Below are 20,704 nucleotides of genomic sequence, written 5' to 3'. Positions count from 1 at the left end.
TGCAAAGGCAAGGGATGAATTGCAGATCTGATCATTTGCTGGAAATATTGATGTCGGAGATAAGCCTGATTAACATGCAGTAATCTACGGGGAAGAGGTGGCAAATCATCCAGTGGCATACCAAGTTGCAGATTTATCCATAATGGGGCATGATCTGACAAGCCCAATGAGAAATCTATGAAGAGACGAGGGCTAAAATCTGCATATTGTTGTGGATAAAACAAATACCATCTGTCAAGTCTTGCCCAGTATGCAGTAAATGCATTATGATGAAATGTATAACCAGGCACTGACCCTTGGAGAAGCAGCCATAAATCTTCAGCCTGCACAGAAAGAAGCATGCTATCCCATTTCTGCCTTTCCAATGATAGCATATGAGATCTTGAAGTGGTGTTATCTCTCGACAGAGGGGAATTATTAAAATCTCCACAGATAAATGCATTAGATCTCCATGGGTATTTGCTTAAAGAATCCCATAAGGAAGCCCTCACGGCAGAGGTCTGGGAGGCATAGACTGATGCAAACTCAAGAATATCACCATTGACATTACATTGTATGACCATCCATCTGCCACTGCTGTCATTGAAGGCTAACTGAGGCTCCAGCTCATGTCTAACCATTATGCATACACCTGAGTAGGTAGTAGTACCAGCATAATAAATATCATAGCCTCCAAAGTAATCGTGATGACCAGCCTTAGAGTGTTGATTATGCTCTTGCAAACAAACAATATCTGGCTGCATTTTATGTACATAATTCCAGAAAAGCCTCCACTTTGAGACATTGCAGAGGCTCTGTACATTGTATGTAAAGCACTTGAGTGTGTGATGCATGAAAGAGATATATACAGAAAAGTATAAGGGTGAAACAAGATATCAGAGAGGCAAAGCCTCTGCCTGCATGGGCTGCATGCCTTCATGATCCATGAAAGATATGGCATTCTCCCCTTCTTCAGAATCACATATGGGGATGCCCTTCTTCAAAACCTCCACCCAATTTTGAAGGACAGGAGCTGAAGTGGAAGCCTGTCCTAGTGAGGGAGAAGAAGCATCCCATTGACGTGATTGAAAGGGACGTTGCTTCAATACAACCACCTTCTTGGGCTGTTGAAAACCATCCCGATCTGTTCCCACAGATTCCTTCATCTTCTCTTTTTCTTTTTCTTTTCCTTTTCCAGCAAGTGATTGCACCTGATTGATTGATTTGGCATTCTTTGCTCCATTTCTATTTGCTGCCTTAACTTGCAAATTATCATTCTTTTCCCGTGTCTAGGGCGGCAAGGCATTAGGAGGGGGTTGATGCAGAACCATTGGGGCATTCAGAGGCTAGATGCCCAAACTTGTGGCAGGCAAAGCAAGCTCCTGCAAAAACACCCCATTTCAATTCAAAATACTTTTTCCCCAATTGCACTCCCTTAACTTCCACTGCAATAGAAGGAGGGGTGGGTGTATCAGTGTCCTAGAGGATGCAGAACCTGTTACGGTTTCCCATGGGGCGGGGAGGACAAATGACCTGTCCCAAAGAAGTAGCCAGGCCAGGCAATTCTTCATGCATATAATCCGGGAAGTTAACAACCTCAACCCATACAGGACAATGATGTCGTATAAGACTTTGGTAATCCTTATTTGGTGACCAAGGCATAGCATGTACCATCTGCTTCCCGCAGAAGAGGGGAGAAAGCTCAAGTAGCCTCTGCTTGCACAAAGCATCTGATAAGTGCACCTCATAAAAGCCTCTAGATGCAAAACAGACACCCTCTACAAAGCATCCTCCAAGGATGGACTTGATCCACTGTGCAACATCACTGGCTGCTGGGATTCTTCCTGGAAAGAATATTATTACCGCGGTTTGAGATAGCTTCCTGAGAGGATTCACGAGGGATGGCAATTTCAATTTGTATGTGTCATCCTTAAGTGTATCAAACACATTTTGAGCTTCCATAGTAAGCTCATCATCTTGTGATGCAGGCTGAGAAGGGCGGCGCTTGGCATCTGCAGGTCTTTCTTTGCGAGCATATGTACACACATCCGAACCTGAAGCCATGATTGAAATATGGCAAAGCAAGAAAGAGCTGTACGGGGGGATATAGAGTGAAAGATAAAGTAGACAGAGAACTGTACGGAAGAGCACCGGAGGAAAAGACCCAGAAACTGTACGGCAGAGATTGTACGAAGTAAACTGTACGGAACACCAACGGGGCTGTACGGAAAGGTTTGTACGGACGAAAATAGATTGCACGGAAATATCCAGCAGAATTTGTATGGAAGAGGCTGGGCTGTACGGAGAGGCTGACAGGCGCTGAAAACTGCGTTGTACGGAAGGACTGACGAAAGGCGTACGTACACACAGGAAAAAAGCAGAGGTCGGAGAAGGTGTGCGCTCAGATCTGCGCAAGGATGGCGAGTCTACCCTAGGCACTGGTACGGTCGTCCGGAAACCGTACGGCCACCGTATGGGCGTACGGACGGAAGGAGGGCTTGCAAGAAGATCTTGGTGGGGCGCTCAACTTGTTCACGCTCCTCTCTCTCTCACACACGCACACACGCACACACACACACACTACAGATCACCACACACACACTCTCAAAGACACACACACACACACACAATTTTACTGTAATATATATAATATAATATAGAGAGAGGAGATCGAGCAGAGAGGTAGGATAGGAGAGAGGAATAAGAGAGAGTGAGAGAGAGAGAGAGAGAGGGGGGGCGGGGAGGAGAGGGGAGAGAGAGAGAGAGAGAGAGAGAGAGAAAGAAAGAAAGAAAGAAAGAGAGAGAGAGAGAGAGAGAAGGGCAGGGGTGGGGGAGAGTCAACATAACTCACGGGTCAACTTTTTTTTTCCCCTTTTTCAAAGAAAGGAACCTTCTATTAATGCTTGAAAGATTTCATACAAGACAACAGCCCCGAAGGTGCTAAGTATGGAATAAACCGGAAAGACTGAAAGAAAGAAACCGGCATGTTCCAGAGAAACCCAACTCATTGCCTAGGGGATCTCTGGAACTGGGGCTGACAACCAAGTGGGGGGACTATACAGCCAGCGAATCCCTCGAGTGAAGATGTAGAAAACACCTACAGGCCAAGCCTTGCAAAAAAGAGCACGCCTCTCAATTTTCTCCCTGGAGCTTGGAGTCCCACGCTCCCAGGTGGACCGTAGAGTGTAAATGATATCCTGCCAGATGGCAACTAGGGTAGCCGAGGGTGGAACCGGCGGGTGCTCACCCATCACAAGACTGCAGCGAGCCACCCAAATGTTCCAAGCCGTGATGTTGGCTACCACCTCCCAAACACTGTCCTCCCTAGGAGGAGGAGCTAGGCTGTCAAGAGGGACTGCCTCGTGGAGTGTAATCCTTGGGATGCTCTGACCTTGTATCCGGTAGGCTGGGGAGATCTCATCAATCTGAAACACGTGTCCTCCCTCTGTCAACCAAGCCACCATCCCCCAGGTGTAGTCTCTATGAAGACTCTACATACGTGTCATGATCCTAAGGGCTCCCAGTCTCTAGGACACCATCGGAGCAACAATGGCACTGCCCCTCCACTCGCATCTGCTCCAACCACCGTCCGATGGGCAAGCCTCTGTAGGAGGCCAGCCAGAAGAAGTATGAGATCTTCCTCGGCCGCAAGCTAGACCACAACCGCATCCAAAACTTGGAGCGCACATCAAGGGGCACTCTTTGGGTCACCCAATGTCTCTCCCTCGAGGAGGTCCACCTCAACGAGTCCATCTGAAGCCTCCTGCCAATCCGTGTGGTGTAGGAAAAGAAGGGCACCTCATCCATTGACTCAACTAGGCCACCCCTGGAGGGCCAGAACCACTCTCCCTGATCCCACTGGACCTCCCTTAGGGGTCTACCCTCCCACAGCCAAAGGCGCCATCTAGAGGCGTCCTGCTCTGAGACACTGGGGGGGTCAATGTGCCACTCCTTCCCCAAACATCCTACCACTCTGATCATCTGCCCCAGTATATCCCATCAAGACTCCCATCCGTCTCGAGGTCTCTCTCAGTGAGTGGCTTAAGTAGGTCTCCAAGTCCTAGACGAAAGAAGCCGGGTGCATGCTGCCACGCTGCATCAACATCCTCAAGGGAACACCAGTACGGGAAAACTGCCCCAACCATCTGCTGTCTCTGCAAACGTGAAGTCCTTCACACCAGGACTCAGGAATGGCTAAGTCAATCTCGCCTATCCACTACCTTGCGCCTCGCAGATGCGCTAGGGCATCAAGCCTCGCCTCTGTTTCCATAGGTAGTCTGCTCCAACGGCCAAATGATCCTATTGGACCACTATCCCACTGTGCCCAACCAATGTGAGTCCGTTGTCCGAGCGTACGTCCCTCTTGATCTCTGATCTCTGGGTGCCACATAAGGAGCTGGCGCTCAAACTCCTCTCTGCATCTGGGTAGAGCATAGATGAGACCCCATGCCAATCTCTGGCATACCCTGTGAAGACTCCTCATCAAGGGGGAGCCCTTCCCCGTAAGGGGGGCCTCTGAGAAGATCCATCTACGTGAAGGCTGCCACTGTCCCCCAGTGCGTGGGGTGTTCCTCAAAAGCCCTCGTTGTAAGAGGAGCTTCCAAGGCTCTACACCTGGGGTGAGGCCATGAACCACCAACTTCCCCAGAAGAGCCCTGCTCTGCATCTCCGGATCAATGACACCTAAGCCTCCCAGTGCCTGCGGCATGATCACTGTCTGCCAAGCTACTTGGGCCCTAGTGTTCCTCGTGCCATCTGAACCTGCCCAAAGGAAGTTCCGTACCAACCGTCAGAGCTGCCCAATGCATCCTCTGTGAAAGCACCAACAGGAGGCGTGTCATTGGTCCCTTGCCTGCAGGCACGGATGTCGAAGCGGAAGAACCTGCTATTGAAGTGGAGAGGGGGGCGGCGGGAGAGGGAGGGGTAGGGATGTGGGGGACAGAGGGAGGGGGGCGGGTGGTGAGAGTGACCATAGAAGGGGGGGATGAGGGGAGGGGAGGGGGCGGTGGGAACCCTGCAGGGGGAGAGGGAAGTGAAGAGGAAGAGGGGGAGGGGGAGGGGGGGGGGGAGGGGGAGGGGGAGGAGGAGGGATAAGGACAACCTCAGGCCCCCCCTGCTGATCTGGCTCGTCGGGGCTCTAGATTCGGCTCCTCCGCGGCCCCTGTTCTGCGACTTCCGCCATCGCCGCATCTGAAGCTCCTAGGGCTCGCTGCTACTGCAAGGGTGCGTGCGGAGGCTGAACCTCCAAAGCTGGAGGATCGTCTGGATGGGCGGTTGCCCTTGCCACTAGAGGAGGTGGCTCCTGGTGTTCCTCCTTCGAGGCCTCTCGGTCAACCCTGTCCCTCTCTCTGCGATTGACCCTCTGCTTGCGGCCCTTGCGGGCCTGCTTGCTTGGTTTCTTTTTCTTTTTAACCTAGGTCCAGTCCCCTTCTAAGGCGGTAACCCATGGGGTCTGAGACTCCTGCTGCTCTTGCCTGAGAGGACGCTGGACTCCGCTGACTCTGTCTACTCTACGGAGAAGGGGGGGGAGACGCAGGAGGGAGGCCACGAGGGCAATCTCTGGCCAGGTGACCCATCTGTCTGCACCCAAGACAATGGCCTGGTAACCTGAAAATCTCCACCCTCTGGCAAAGTGTGCCTCCTTCAAGGGTCTCGAGAAGGATCGACTCTAGGAGGGACTATGGGCTCTCAACCACCAGTCTGATCCAGGGGACTCCACCATTTGCTAGAACTAAAGCGGCCGACTCTAGCGGGGACTCGAGCACTATGCCAAATGCCCGACCAATGGAAGAGAGGATGGCTCGATACTCCTTGCGGAGCCCTGGGAAGCGGAGTGTAACCAGAAAACGTGGAACATGGTGTGTCGTATCCATGTCCTCCACTGTGAACCCATGATACCAAGGAAAGAGGTAAACCAGATGCGGGCCAAGGAGGATGGATCTCTGCTCCACAAGTGTCGAGGCAGTGTCGGGGGAGCTCAGCTGGATGAGAAAAACGCCTTGTCCATAGATGGTGACCTCTTGGATGTGGTCTCCCTCTAATGCCAAGCTCGCCTGGATCCACTCTTGCACATGTCTCCGTGTAGGCGTAAGGCCCACAATTCTGCCCACAAGCACCTTGTCCTGGAGGGACTGAACTCCATGTTGTACCTGTTGCTTGTCAGTTGGGGAAAGAAGAACCTTAACGACTGTGGGATTCGAAGGTGCTGCCATAGAGCCCCTCTGGCCAGACCAAGGCTTACCACCAAGGTTTTCTTTCGCCTTAATGAGCACAAATGCCCCCGCTGTAGGAAGGAAGAAGAAAAAAGAAAGGGTGAGGAAGAGTGTCAGAGGGGGAGGTGGAGACGAGGCGGAATGAAGGAGGCGACAAGGACGGAAGTGGAAGAAGGAGGGCAAGGAAGATGGAAGGCAGAAGAGGAGGGGGGACGAGAACGCGAGGAGGGGGAGAAGGAGGGAAGGAGAGGGCAAGAGGGCGGAGAGGAGGTGGGAGAGGGGAGCCGGCAGGGGAGAGGAGGAGGAAACTCAGAATCTCAATATTACGTGAAAGCTCCTGCTTGCGAAATTCCACCGAGCCCCAATTCCCTAGATGGATCTAGTATGCCACATGTCTTCATTCTAAGGTACCTCCTAAATGCATCATTTACCCCTCTCTTGGGATATCATTGAAATCATTTGCCCCTTGGCACATTTAATGCATTTAGACCCTTTAGCCTTAGATCCACCTAGCCTTGTGCCATGTCACCCTCACCAAGGACCTTGACCTTAATTCCCTTTTGATCATTTACGTGAAGCCCAAAGAAATATAATACAAACATTGATCCTTTGAAGGAAAATGTCAACTGACCCTTCCGAGGTCATGTTGCCTTAACTTGAGCGTAACATTCCTTCCCTCTTCAGGCATCAGCGTCCTCGATGATAAAATCTAGGAACACTCTCCGTAACTGGTATACGGATTCCTAGGTAGCTTCTGATAGAGGTAAACCATGCCATGCAACCAACAAGGTGGGTATCTTCCGATTGCGTATTTGCATTGTTCCTCTGTCCAGGATTCTTGTTGGTTTGCGTCTTGCATTATCCTCTATCTCCTAAAACAAAACAACACCCTCAATTAGTGAGTCACCTGTATGCAAAAATTTCTTTAAACGAGAAACATGAAACACTCTGTGCACCTTACAACCCTGTGGTAATTCTAATTTATAGGCCACCTTGCCTATTCTTTTTAGAATTAACCACAGCCCACAATATCGGGGTGATAACTTAGCACACTCTCCTGCAGTCAAAGACTAGTGCGAAGGAACTCCGAGAAAAAACTTTTTCTCCCTCTTTAAATTCTCTAACGTGCACCTTACAACCCTGTGGTAATTCTAATTTATAGGCCACCTTGCCTATTCTCTTTAGAATTAACCACAGCCCACAATATTGGGGTGATAACTTAGCACACTCTCCTGCAGTCAAAGACTAGTGCGAAGGAACTCCGAGAAAAAACTTTTTCTCCCTCTTTAAATTCTCTAACGGATCTATTTTCATCCGCATACGCCTCAGCTCTATCCATAGCTTGGCAGATGTTAGCTCTCGCAAGTGCTAGTATCTCCCACATCTAAACTACAAAAGTTCGTGGCACTAGGCACTTTCTGAGGTACTCCAACTGTAGTTGGATTTATTGGTCTATAACCATAGTTCAGCTCAAACGGACTGAACCCTGTAGAGGAATGTTTTCTATTATTGTAGGTAAATTCTAACAGTGGCAACACTTGTCCCATGTATGTTGCCTCAATGACACATATGCTCTAAGCATATCCTCTAAATTTGGTTGATTCTTTCCATTTGACCATCCATTTCTGGATGATCCCCACTACTCATTCCCAACTCAGTCCTTAGTGTCTCAAACACCGCAGAGTCCAAAAATGACTGGTAAATTTGACATCCCTGTCTGACGCTATGGATTTGGGTAATCCATGCAAACGAAATATATATATAAATGACGCTATGGATTTGGGTAATCCATGCAAACGAAATATATGTTTAATAAACAAATCCGCCACTTGCGGGACACTAACAGACTCTCTAGTTGGAATGAAGTGAGCCATCTTAGTAAGACGATCAACTATCACAAGAATAGAATCATATCCACCTTGTGTTGTAGGCAGACCTACAATAAAGTCCATGGAAATGCTCTCCCACCTACCTAGTGGTATTTCCAAAGGTTGTAAAAGTCCGGGTGGCTTCACCCGCTTTGCCTTACTTACCTGACATGAAAAACGTGTCACATATTCATGAATATGCTTTTTCATCTTTGGCCAAAAGAAATCTCGCTTCACGAGATCATATGTCTTCTCGACTCTTGGATGTCTCGCACATGGGCTATCATGGCATTATTGAATGACTCTCTGCCTGAGATCATTCTGACTAGGTACTACTACCTTGCCATTTCTTTTCAGCATACCATCTCTTATGGTATATCTTGCATAAGTTTGGCCTTTTCTGGAGGCCAGGTCACCCTTTTTCCCAGGTTTAAATACATGAGTCTTAGGCTAAAGCCTTTGCACAAACTCGTCCACCTTTTGAGTTTCTCTAATCTCGGTCATTAGAGCACTTTCTAATACCGTGAAACTCATATTATGCATAATGCGTGACAACCATCTGTTCTGCTCTGAGACTTCCCTCCATTTCCACGTCGCATTCTGAGATCACCATCTCAGCCATCCGACGATCCTTGTTTCGTGGACAATCTTTCCACTGATGAGGCTAAAGGCATCCAAAACATAAGCCTTCTCTCCTCGCTTTTTCTCTTTGCTTTGGGTTCAAAGAAGACTTCGACCAAGCCTGTGCTGCCATTGGTGTTACTTTTCTTTTCATTCCAATGGTGGTACTTGGTTTAGGAGTCTCAACTGGCTTCGCCTGCTTGGCTTGACCACTAGGCTGTGAGGCACTCCCTTTGCTAATCCACTTCTTCTTAAACCCAATTTTCTTTGGGCACTCATACCGAGTCCCAACCTGCACAAACCCACTTGGTCTGTTCCCTTTGGCATCTTCATAGTTCAGCGCTATGGCAATTGCTTCATCTAGCGTGTTCGCATACTTAGCTCGAACTTCCATTTTGATCCAATCATTCAATCCAAAGATAAAATATTTTACCTGGATTGACTGAGGTAGAGGTTCATAAACTTTCATTACACTTTCTCTGAACTTATCAGTGTATTCCGCCACTGATAAATTTCTCTGACGAAGGTTTCGATACTGATCCCAAGCTCGGGATGCTTCGCCAGGAGGTAAGAAGTGTTTTCTAAATTATTTTTTAAACCCCTCCCAAGTAGTGGATGCCATTCCATCTTTCTACTGTTTTATCCACCACCTATCCGCTGCCTCATTAAACATATGGGTGGCCTCGTGGAATTTCTTCATATCATTCATGATTTCACAAATGGCGAAAGCCTCGTCCCATTTGTGTAACCAGGTCTCTATGATATCGAAACTACGGTCAGAAATCCAACCAGAATACTTTTCTGACCTATAATTGGCAATATTAGGCACCTTAGCCCTCCTAGGCTCGACCGTATGAACATTGGTTTCAAGCTCCATTGGAGATTTACCTTTCTCTTCTCAAGATGGTCTAACAGACATACTATGAACCATTTTTCTGAGCTCGGATTACCCTACATTTGCTTGTAACTGTTGCGCTAAAATCTGTTGCAAGGCATCCTCCAATAAGGCAATTCTACCAGACAGTGTATGGCCTGCTGGGCGCGACACTTGCGGGGTTGGCCGGACTCCCGACTCAACAAGATCCACCCTAGAAGCTTCTTCTTCAACTTCCATTTAGGTCAATGGGTGTTTTTTTTTTTTTAAATAAATAAAACACCGCCTGAAACTGTGTTTACAAACTGCTTTTCAATCTCATAACCACAAAAGGTGTCTAAACAGGCGTAACCACCAAGTGAAAATAACTGAGAACCAAGATGAATATCTTTTCCCTATACTAGGGAAATATCTGCAATCTCAAATAACTCAAACACCGAGGGCAAATAAACTAGCATATACCACAACAAAACTTAAAAGGCATAGAAAGCTCCCTTATCATATTTCTGCTACACAAAGAGGTCTCGCAGATGCTGTTTGAACACATGCCCATGCGAGTAACGGGATATCTCAAGGCGAATCTGTGAGCAATACATGCACGTGGCAATTCCTTCCGCACCCACTCTCTGTGAGTATCTGTTCTGGACGCAACATGCAAAGTAACCCTGTCGTAGCAACAAACACACCGTCCAGCTCTACGTGCTCCAACGACCTCCTCACAGAACCGTAGTTGTATCACGTTCTAATCTTTGGTATTAACCAAAGTTCTGTCAGCCCCAAGTTGATCATTATAGAAGTAAAGAAGACTGAAGATTTCGAAGGAGCCAGAGGAAGAGCCAGATGCACCAGAGCCACCGCTGAAATCAACTTCCGGTGAAAGGAAGTTACCAACGTGGTATCTAAAGACCTTGCAGGAATCTTGAGTCGCGGGGACATTCCCGAGACGAATTCTGGAGTTTGACGATCACGACGCAATGTGTCTGCACCCGCAACCATCAACTTCACCATGGTGGCTTAGCTTGACGAGACACAGACCTTTGAGGAGGCGAAAGATATACCAGAGTGGCAAGCTGCCATGAAGGCAGAGATGGGAGTTTCAATACAACATACTTGTGCAAACAGTGATCCTCAAAGGGTGTCCAGCTTGGGCACCCGGACTCTCTAGGACCTACATCCTATCCCATTCTACAGGCTGAGACAGGTATGATATCGCTGGAAGGGGAGAGCATTATGTCAATTCATGGCTTACCTCAACAAAGTTGAGAAGATGAATGCCAGTAGAATACCACACAAGGCAATGGAAGCTACACAAATCATGGGGTGGCACAGAGAGGGAATGAAATGGATGGAATCATAGGGTATAACACCTGCTGAAATACCAGAAGATGCATGTGAAATTAGGGGATAGTGACGCAGAAAATGCTACAGAGATTAAGGCATAACGCGGAGACAAAACCCAGTTCTACAAAGAGGAAATTAACCCAATGGACAGCTACGAAATGCTAAAATACCTCTTGGAAGACGTCTCAATGTTTAGGAGGCATCTAATCTGCGAAATCAGAACCAATTCACATGATCTAGAGGTGGAGAGGAGCATGTGGGCAAGAGCCAAGATCCCCACGGAGGAAGGAAAGACCTGCAAAATCTGCCCCAGAGGGGAGGTAGAAAATAAGCAGCATGTACTCCTAAAATGTAGAGCCTATGCACACATTAGAGAAGGTTGCGAGGACAGCATAAAAGATCTGAAGACTCTGTTGGAGGAGACAATTACCAGGTGACACTATGGGAGAAGGAGATGATAAGGGTGTCAGGCATGGGAAAGCAATAGAGGATGGAGAGCAAGAGCAAAGTGAGGAGAGAGAATGAGGAGACAGGTTTGAGCTAGGAGCTCACCCCAACAACCATTGTAATTGGGGTTTCCTTGTGAGTGATCTTTGTATTGAGGGAACTTCAGGATGACTTTGAGCAAACTTTGTAGCGAGCTTCTAAAGACTTTTGTAGGATGGATGCATAGTAATGAAATGCAAGTCTAATCGTTATGTTACAATTGCACTCAATGTGATGGATTGAATTGATTTGTCTAGTGAGCTCTTGTTGTTATTGACATGTATTCTCCTACTCAACGTACTATCCCAGGATAGTGCACCACATTAAATGCAATGCAATTTCCTTGCACCAGTGACCTTGGTTGTTGGTGATACTCCAAAAAGAGTATGAACCTCACCTAATGCATTTTCCTCTGTGAAAAGAAAGTATATAAGTTTAGCATAAGCACAAGACATGATTTTGCAGGCATAGACAATTGCATGGGTGCGAGCACAGATTATGGCCTTCTGGTAAGTGCTGATCTCTCTTCTCAAGGCACTGATTTGATGCAACTAAATGCTCCCGCTCCAATCTAAGTCCAAGGGGGAAATCCATATGTAAAGCAGGGTTTGCAATTACTAAAAACCACAAAAGAGAAAGAGACAATGTATCAAATCAAGAGAAGTATATTAACCCTCTTTTAAAAAACAAGCAAACAGAAGGTTGAGTATGGTCATATCCCATGAAGTTTTACTTTGAAAGTAATCACAATTCAGTGATAACCTGTTCAAACTCTGCAGCAGTACACTAAATAGAATTCAAAACTGATGTAAATGCCAAGACAACATGAAATAGCACACCTGAGAAATTTCTGTTGTATCCTCAGATTCAAGGCAGCGGAGGCTGACTTTAACCATGCAAGGATCCACCTCAGTTATTCCATACACCACAGCTCCTATGGGCCTGCACAAGTACCAGGAAAAACCCTTTCAAAATCAGATGAACAGACATTGCACATATAACCATATGAAGGCGAAAGTATTGTTCTCATATTCTATAAGCATTTGTAAGATTTACTGTACAATAAAGATATGTAGTGATATCTTTTACTCTACAATTGTAAAGTTGTCACAATGTCCTAAATGATCTCATAGATAGACCTACATCAAGGCATTCTATCGACCAGTTTGGCTAGCTGCATGCAAATTGAATATGGCATTTTGTGGAGATGGAACATCAATAAGCTATATGTCAGAAGGTACTTCTACTCAAACCATGTCTTACACTTTAAAGGATCCTCCCAAGGCCAATTTTCAACACGCGGAAAATGAAGGTAGCACAAGTCTGATGATGTAAATTCATAAAGTACTTGTCCATATTCAAATTTATTCAAAGAAGCTTCCCTCTCTCTGTACTTTAGGCCAAAAGGACTCCTTTTTTGGAGTTTAGACAAACTTGACCTTGCTTCCAAGGTGGTGGTTGTCAACTAGGTACAGCTGGCCATGGCATGGTTTGTTTGCTCTTACTGGTGCCATTCTAGGTATTGCATCACCCAGCTCAAAAGGCCGATAAGGAATTTTCTATAGAGTGGACTAGATGGTTTGGCAGACACGAGAGCTAGGGTGGCTTGGGGGACCTTGATCCTCCCCACATGGGAAGGGGGCATCAATATCATAGATCCAAACTTGCAGAGCAAGGCCTTCTTATGCAAGGTCGTGGTCATGGGGCTTTTGCAAGGACAGGAACCTTGCAAGGATTTTTCCATTTGATGCATATAGTTCTGTTCTCCTTCCAAAGGTGGAGATTGGATGGATAGTACTAGGTGGATCTTCACCTCAGCTCAAGGGCTCCCTCCTCCCCTTTGATGGCTGCTATCCTGAAAGCTTGGGCCAGCTTTAGAAATACTCTTCGGAGAGTTTCCCCTTCCTCTCTAGAGGAGATTGATGGCAGTATACTTGAGCCTTTTGATCTCTAGCTGGGCCCTTTACTTGTGTTGGTTTCATTGATTAGACTTTGAGGAATGATCAGACAATGGAGTTGTAAACCAAAATGTACTATGTTAGAAAAACACAAACAAAAAGATGAGAGAGCCAAACAACTCATCCCATGATGATTGAATATAGATCATGTGGGGAGGTGAAACTCCAACCATTCATGAAATTGTATTAGGTGGAGAGTTGTCATGGCTATGAGCTACATCAAAAAACAATAAATAGGGGGGGTATAGTAAAACCTTGTAACATACTTGGCAATTCCAAAGAAGATCTATTAGTCCCAAATAACAAGAAGGCTTTGACTTGTGTTAGGGTACTTGAGAGTCTCCAATGCATCTGTGCCGTTGAATCCTCGAGATATGTCTAATTCTTGCTAGATCCTTGATAAAATCTTTATTTTCCAGGTGTCTCACCCTCCTCTCAAAGCTCCATGGCAAAACGTGTCTCACCCTCCTTTGAGGCTACTTGGCAAAATGTGAGGTCTCTGGGAGAAGGTAGTAAACTACAATGAAAATGTCTCACTAAGGTGTGATCGTGATCTGGATCCATAGGAATCTAGTGCATGGGTCATGGCGCTCCACTAAGATCATCCCAGTGGGAGATGATTGATATAGAAATGTGGCTCTGCTTGATCCCCGTACCCCGTCTGTCTTTCTAGTGTCGTCACCATAATTGAACTCCCATGTATACCACAGATAGTAGGACTTTGCATAAAAGGCAATCTCTCGTTCTATGTACAACTCTGAGAAGTTACTTGGCTCTGACACAAGGTTCCATTATATATATATATCTAGATGAATCTGGGAACATGCCCAAACTCATCATCTACAAATACAACACAGTGTGCAGTTTCAATTTTATTTTTTTTCAAGAAAATTACTTCATTAAGTATGAATGAAAACTGCGAGAGCAAGCTCAAACGCGGGAATACATCATGCTATGCATGAGGGGGAAAAAACAGCTCAAAAGGAGCTAATAAAAAATCAAGGCGGAGGCTGAAAATGCCCCCTCAACCCTAAGGGAGACTCAGAGAAGAAAGGAGATCCTCTCCAAACTCTGAAAAAAGTAGCTCTCCTAGCAGTGGCTGCTCTGGAGGATTCGTGCATGCTCGCCCAGATGGCCATCAATGTGTGTACTGTGTTGGTCCAAATACTAGCCATAGCTTGGGAAGGGTGAACCTGGGTACACTCCATCGCCTCTGTACACCTGACTCTCCAAATATGCCAAGATGCAATGCTAGCCAGAATCTCCCATGATGTGTCTACTGAGGCATGAGCAGCTCTGAAAGAAGTGAAGGGAACATCCTGGAGGGAACAAGACTCCACTGAGTGTCGATGTACAATGAGAGCTGGATCTGGGTCATGTCCCTCGAAAAATACCTGAGGGCTCCACAGGTTTACTGCAATCGCTCCATGAATAGAAAGCCAAAAGGAGAGTGATCTTTCTATTCATGGGGGATTTCCAAAACCTAAGCCAAAAGTTTTTCCGGACATCTTTGGAAATCTGAAAACTATCCCAATGAGGGGCTCCAACCTCTACTGTTGAGCTGAAATCTCCGGGCATTTTTGACTATATAACGAAAGAAGGGGATGCTCTTCTCTCGGTGCCCCTCATCAATCCATTCCCACTCCCTTGGGTCCCACTGCAAGAACCTAATAGGGGAACCACCATATAACCAGAGTCTCCACAAGGAGAAGAGGATATACCACTGTGAGTCCTTGCCCCACTCCATGAAACCTGCAATCTTGACAGGCTGAAAAGCAACCTTCAAAAGAATACCATCAAAAGATCTGGTAAGTCTGCCTCCCGACTAAACATCAAAGACTAGGGTATCTTCATGTGCATCTTGCAGGGCAATAATTTGTAACGGAATGCCCGTCCTTGAGAACGCTCCCCACCAAGTGGACTCTGTGATCGGCATGTCATCTGTGTCAATCCACTCTGCCGGAATGGTTGCCTCTATCTGATGTATCCTCACTGCACTCCCTCTGAGGTGGCCAACTGCTAAAAGTCTCTGACCCTTTGGAAGTCTCCTAAAGGCCTGCCAGGCGCCTACTGTAGAAGCAAGTCCCCTCTCCCATCTAGACCACTGCATATAGTGTGACACTCCAAGTGTCCTGCCATGGTCATCCAAAATCGAGTCATTCCACATGACTGGCTACCTGTGAATTTCTTCACGAGAGGTGGGTGGGACTCTGCGAAGAGTGCTTTTGAAGCTGCCCCAAGCTTTCAGAATAGCATCCATGAGAGGGGAAGGGGGAGACTTGAGATGGGATGAAGTAAAGATCCATCTGATGCTATCCATCCAATGTCCCCCATGAGATGGATGCAGTTTCAATTTCATGATAGTCACTCATAAGATTGAAAATCATAAACTCCATCACGCATAGCAGGGACTAGCTACTATGACATCCCAACTGACGTCATCAACGCCCAACAGTGGGTGTAGACCATAGTATAAACATATGCTCTCACACATACAAATCCACACACCCACACATACTTGAGCATCCGTTTATACAAAGGTCTTTGTACTGAGTTTCTGTCAGCACTCCGGAGGTGAGGGCAAACTCAGCCATGACAAAGGCTACTATAGCACTATAGGAGAAGGATAGCCAAAAAGTAATCATTCAAGCTACAATTGCTTGTGAAGACTATATGATTTCATTTTAGTCTTCACAAATGGTGTAGGTCAAGGTTTTGGTCCATTGAGTCTCATGAAACTTGCCGTATATGAACGCATTGTTAGAATTATTATTATAATCTAGCAGTGACCAATGAAATGTAATAAATAGGTTAGGGGCACTTTTCCCTCTTTAGAGGTTTCCCCCCCTAACCCCAGTTAGTTCACTAACTATGGTTAGTGAAGGATAAGGTTTTGTCACTTAGACAAAACCTTTCCTTGCTTTGTATTTTCTCACTTCATCTATTGCAACTTACGTTCAGCACTCTCTTGCTCTCTCTCTCTTTCCTTCATTTGGTATCAGAGCAAGCCATCCTTCTGGCCTAGCTCCTTGCTCCCAACCCGTACATCCGTGCAACAGCCGTCCATACAAATAGTACAGATTCCGTACCTGCTCACGGCGCCATCAGCTCGTCCGTACACCTGCAACTGCCCGTATCGATGGAGGCGTCCGTACACCTGCACCAGCATCAACATTCCGTCGTACCGAGTGGAGGCGTCCGTACAGTGCCGTGCTACGCGTCAAGTCCGTACACCCGTATAGCTCCATCGCCATTCCGTACTTGCAACTCCCGTGAACATACCGTACAGCACCGCCATCCATACAAGTACAGATTTCGTACCTGATAGCGATGTACACACGTGCTAGTTTTCGTACTGCATTTAGTGCAATCTGCCCGTACAAATCCGTACCTACAACAGCGTCGCCATCCGTACACTGTTCAGCTATACTGTTCCGTACACCTGCTGTCAGCGCACCGTATGGGTATCCGTACACTGTACAGATTCCGTACATCTCCTGCATTCCGTACATTTGCAGGCGTCTGTACTTCCTTCGTTTGGGAGAGCATTTGCAGGATAGTTGAAGTGCACTCTGAGCCTTTGACAGGCTGTGACAGTATTTGTCACTGTGGGCAGATTTTTTCTTTGCACATTTTACTTGTGCATTTTATATCCCAGGAAGGGATTTCACTTGGTCTGTCTGCTGTATTTTTTGAGATTATTTGGTGAAAATGGCTCAAAACAAAACTCCAATGAAGTGTTCGGGGTCCTCACACAAGAGGATAAGTTGGATGGCACCAACTATTCCTTGTGGAGTTTCATGGTTCGCAATATCTTGGTTGGTAGACATCTTTGGGATTATGTCAATGGAGATGAAGCAAGACTAGATACAGCGACTACACCTGCCACTCCTATAGCTGGAGGCAGGGGTAGAGGTACAAATGCAGCACAAGTGGTTGGAGCAGCCGCTCTAGGAGCTCCCAGCGCAAAAAAGATGGGACTCTAGAGATGCACAAGCTCTTTCAGTAATTTCTCTTTCTGTCAAGAAGTTCATTATACCTCATATTCGGTCATGCAAGACATCTATGGCAGCTTGGGAGATACTAGAAAGTATGTTTGCAGCAAGAAATGATGCCAGGGTTTCTTTCTGAAGCGAGAACTTTCCCATACGCATATGGAGGAGGAAGATTCCATGAATTCTCACCTCACAAAGCTTCAGGACCTTGGGGAACAATTTAGTGGCTCCTCATTTTTCTTGGAGTCCTCTGTAGGGTTGAGGTGGCACTTTCAGCCTCTACCTTGTTTCTTCCTAGTTCTTTTGCATGAGCTTGGTTTAGGGTGTTGTTTCTCATGCCTTGCATGATGTACTTCTCCCATGAGCTTTGCTCTTGGAGCTTCTTTCATACTTAATAGAAGTCTTTTCTTAAAAAAAAAAACAGTAATAGTAGCATATCTTCTCTTTGTTTTGTGACCTCCATCTTGGGGGTACAGAAGCATGGGATTAAGGGGGCCTAGCATGTAGGGGATGGCCCTAACAGAGGCCAACCCCTGGTGATACGCTTCAAAGATACCCAAGGGCTGTGCAAACGTGTAGCTTCAAGAGCATCTACAGTTCCATATGGATGAGGATCTCACGTCCAAATATTGTGCAGGGTGGACATGTGAACCATCCAAGGCCTCTGTGCATCTAGATCTTTAAAGATGCTACAATGATATGATCGCGGGAATCTTCTAGAAAGTATTCACAGAGGCATGTGCAGATGTATGTACGGAGGACCAAAAATATCATCCAGAGAGCATGACTCAACCAAATGTCATCGAGCCGAGAGAGCCCAAGAAGATTCATGTCTCTCACAAAAGACCAAAGGCCCCCAAAGAGAGAGCCAAGCCACCTAGCCCCAGGTCATGAAGAAGAGAGAGGGAATAAAGGTGCTCAATAAACTAGCAATTCCCTTCCATATGATCCTCGCCTGTTGTTTGCAGTCCAATAAGCAATGTTGAATAGTCTTCAGCAAAAATGCAACATACACAAGTAGAGTCTGGCTCGAAAATGGACCTCCACTAGTTCACTGCAATCCCTCTTTCAACAGAAAGCAAAAAGAAAGGGAGATTTATCTATTCTTTAGGGATTTCCAGAGTCTCTTCCAAAAGGATTGCTCGGAGTTCTAGTGGGCTTCCAACCTCTAAGGCAGAGCTGAAACTTCCTGACCAAGTAATGAAAAAAGGGGAGGCTCTTCTCTCGGTACCTTGCATCAATCCACTCCCATTCCCCAGGGTCCCACTGTAGACACTTATGGGGACACTTGCGTAGAGCCAAATCCTCCATGTACCCAAGGAAATGTGATCCGAGTTAGGTTCTAGATACCATCCTGAAGCCAAAACACTACTCCACATAACCTACGACCTTCACAGGCCGAAATGGAACGTCCACAAGGATAACATCCATAGGCCTAGACAACCTACCCCCAGAATAAACATAAAAGACCAATGCATCCCCATCTGAACGTCGTAGTCCTATGACTTGAAGTGGGATACCTGACCTCAAAAAGTCCCCAAGCCATGTAGACCGAAAGTGAGGCTCGTCCCCCATTACAAGGGTATGGCTGCATCAATCTAGTGAATTCTTCCTACACTTCCTCTGAGGTCACTTACTAGTTGGTGTCTACAATGATCAATCATCTAGATGGTTTTTGAAATCATGCCAAGAATCCAAAGAGGAAGAGACCTTTCTCCCAAAGAGGAAGAGACCTTTCTCGAGTACACAGCAAACTGGAGGTGAACAAAATGTTTCTTCAATACTGATGTAGTACAGATGATGGCTCTATCCACCTGTGCACTCCCACAGTGGAGCTTAGATGGCGATCTAGACAGATACTAGGTGAAGAGCTACTAGCTCGAAGATCTCTACTAGAAGATCTGATTTGGTACAATGGACTGGGGAGGTCGCCTCTTTATAGCTATGAGGTGGCAGTCAAATCAATGTAGTCGGTGGAACCCGACCAGTCAACCTAGTCGGTGAAGCTGACCAGTCAACCTAGTCAATGGAACCAACTAGTTGTCCATGGAATATTCCCTATACTGTTGCCTCGGGGGCTCTCGCCCCTAGGGGGGCCGCTGCCCCCCATCATAGGAACTCTTGGAGCCATGTCATCACATCTTGCCACCTTGGTGTACCTCGTCAACATTGCCACGTCACCAATCCCTCCACCTCAGTTTGCCATGTCAATCTACCACCTCATGAATGTCAACTCATCATGCCACATCACATTTCCACGTCATGGAAGAGCCTCATATATTCCACACCATATTACCACATCATCAACATGCATGGTGCCACATCAGCCACGTGTATACACATCATGATGATGGCGAGCCACGTCATGATGCTAGCGGTCTGCGCTTTTATTGTAACGCTATGACCAAACATAAATTGCATTTTGTTTTCCAATGGTACTCATCCTTAACTTAAAATGTTGTTTCACAAAAGGAACAAGAGATAAGGAGACTTAGCCAATGTTGAATGCAAAATTGGAAAAACCATGTAAACAACCTCATGCCAAGAGAAAGACTTTTCGCTGCAAGTTGATGGCCAAGTTCACTCCTTAACTCTGCCATATCATCATCTTGAACAGCCTGCCAATTTGACAAGATGGAAGATCTATTGTATGACCTTCAGTGACCAAAATTATTATATTGTATCAAACCTACTATAAAAAAACCACAGATGCATACTAGGAAATAGCAATACAAACATTTCCTCTCTGCTCACATAGTCAGATATACCACCAACCTATACAATACACTAACATTAATATGTACAACATGTTTTTAGGGCATGGAGAAATGCACACTTTTTGGTACAACCACAAACATCAATGTCAAATTGTCTCCTCAATCACACAAACAACGTAGTTTCTTCAAAACACTGAAATCTACCATTGAAAAAAACAAAGCAATGCAAGGACTGGGGTGTGTTGCTTGGCAGATGCAGGATGGGGAAACCAAAAGAGGAAAAAATCATCGAAATCCACCACCAATAAACAAAGCAATGCAAGGATTGGAGTGTGCTGCTTGGCACATGCAAGAAGGGGGAAACCAAGGAAGGGGCACGAGCACGGCCAAGGAGCTGAGCTGAGCAGGGGCGATGTGCTATTAGGGGTGGCTGTTGCAAGGATCATGGTTACTTTGTAATTGAATACTTCTAAGAGTGGGTCTCGCTCCGATGAAGCTGTATCTGATAGTGTACAACAGGTTTCACAGGCCTACAAGTACTATGTCTCATCTCAAAAGAGCATTTAGAATTCACAATATCATCCCTATATGTCTTGCATTCTCTTTTTATGCATCTTGTTGTAGAGGATACAAAAAATGGAGATTCTTAAAGA

The 20,704-nt window shown here is 46.3% G+C and overlaps 1 protein-coding gene across 5 annotated transcripts in view; it reads right to left on the bottom strand.

Annotated features, from left to right (window-relative positions):
• Positions 1-20,704, bottom strand: part of LOC147882527 (DHHA1 domain protein) — a 103,013-nt gene that overhangs the window by 11,222 nt on the left and 71,087 nt on the right. For all 5 annotated transcript variants that reach the window (XM_087400633.1, XM_087400635.1, XM_087400634.1 and 2 more), the window contains 2 exons: positions 19,870-19,952; positions 12,221-12,323 (listed from right to left, as the gene is read on the bottom strand). In XM_087400633.1, coding sequence (XP_087256759.1) covers positions 12,221-12,323; positions 19,870-19,952 — 186 coding nt within the window. The remainder of the gene's footprint in view (positions 1-12,220; positions 12,324-19,869; positions 19,953-20,704) is intronic.

Source organism: Dipteris shenzhenensis, chromosome 29 (genome assembly GCF_047967505.1).
Source record: "Dipteris shenzhenensis isolate YYH24624 ecotype China chromosome 29, Dip_SZ_1.0, whole genome shotgun sequence".
Classification (NCBI taxonomy): Eukaryota; Viridiplantae; Streptophyta; class Polypodiopsida; order Gleicheniales; family Dipteridaceae; genus Dipteris; species Dipteris shenzhenensis.
This window is presented reverse-complemented; position numbering and strand designations above follow the sequence as displayed.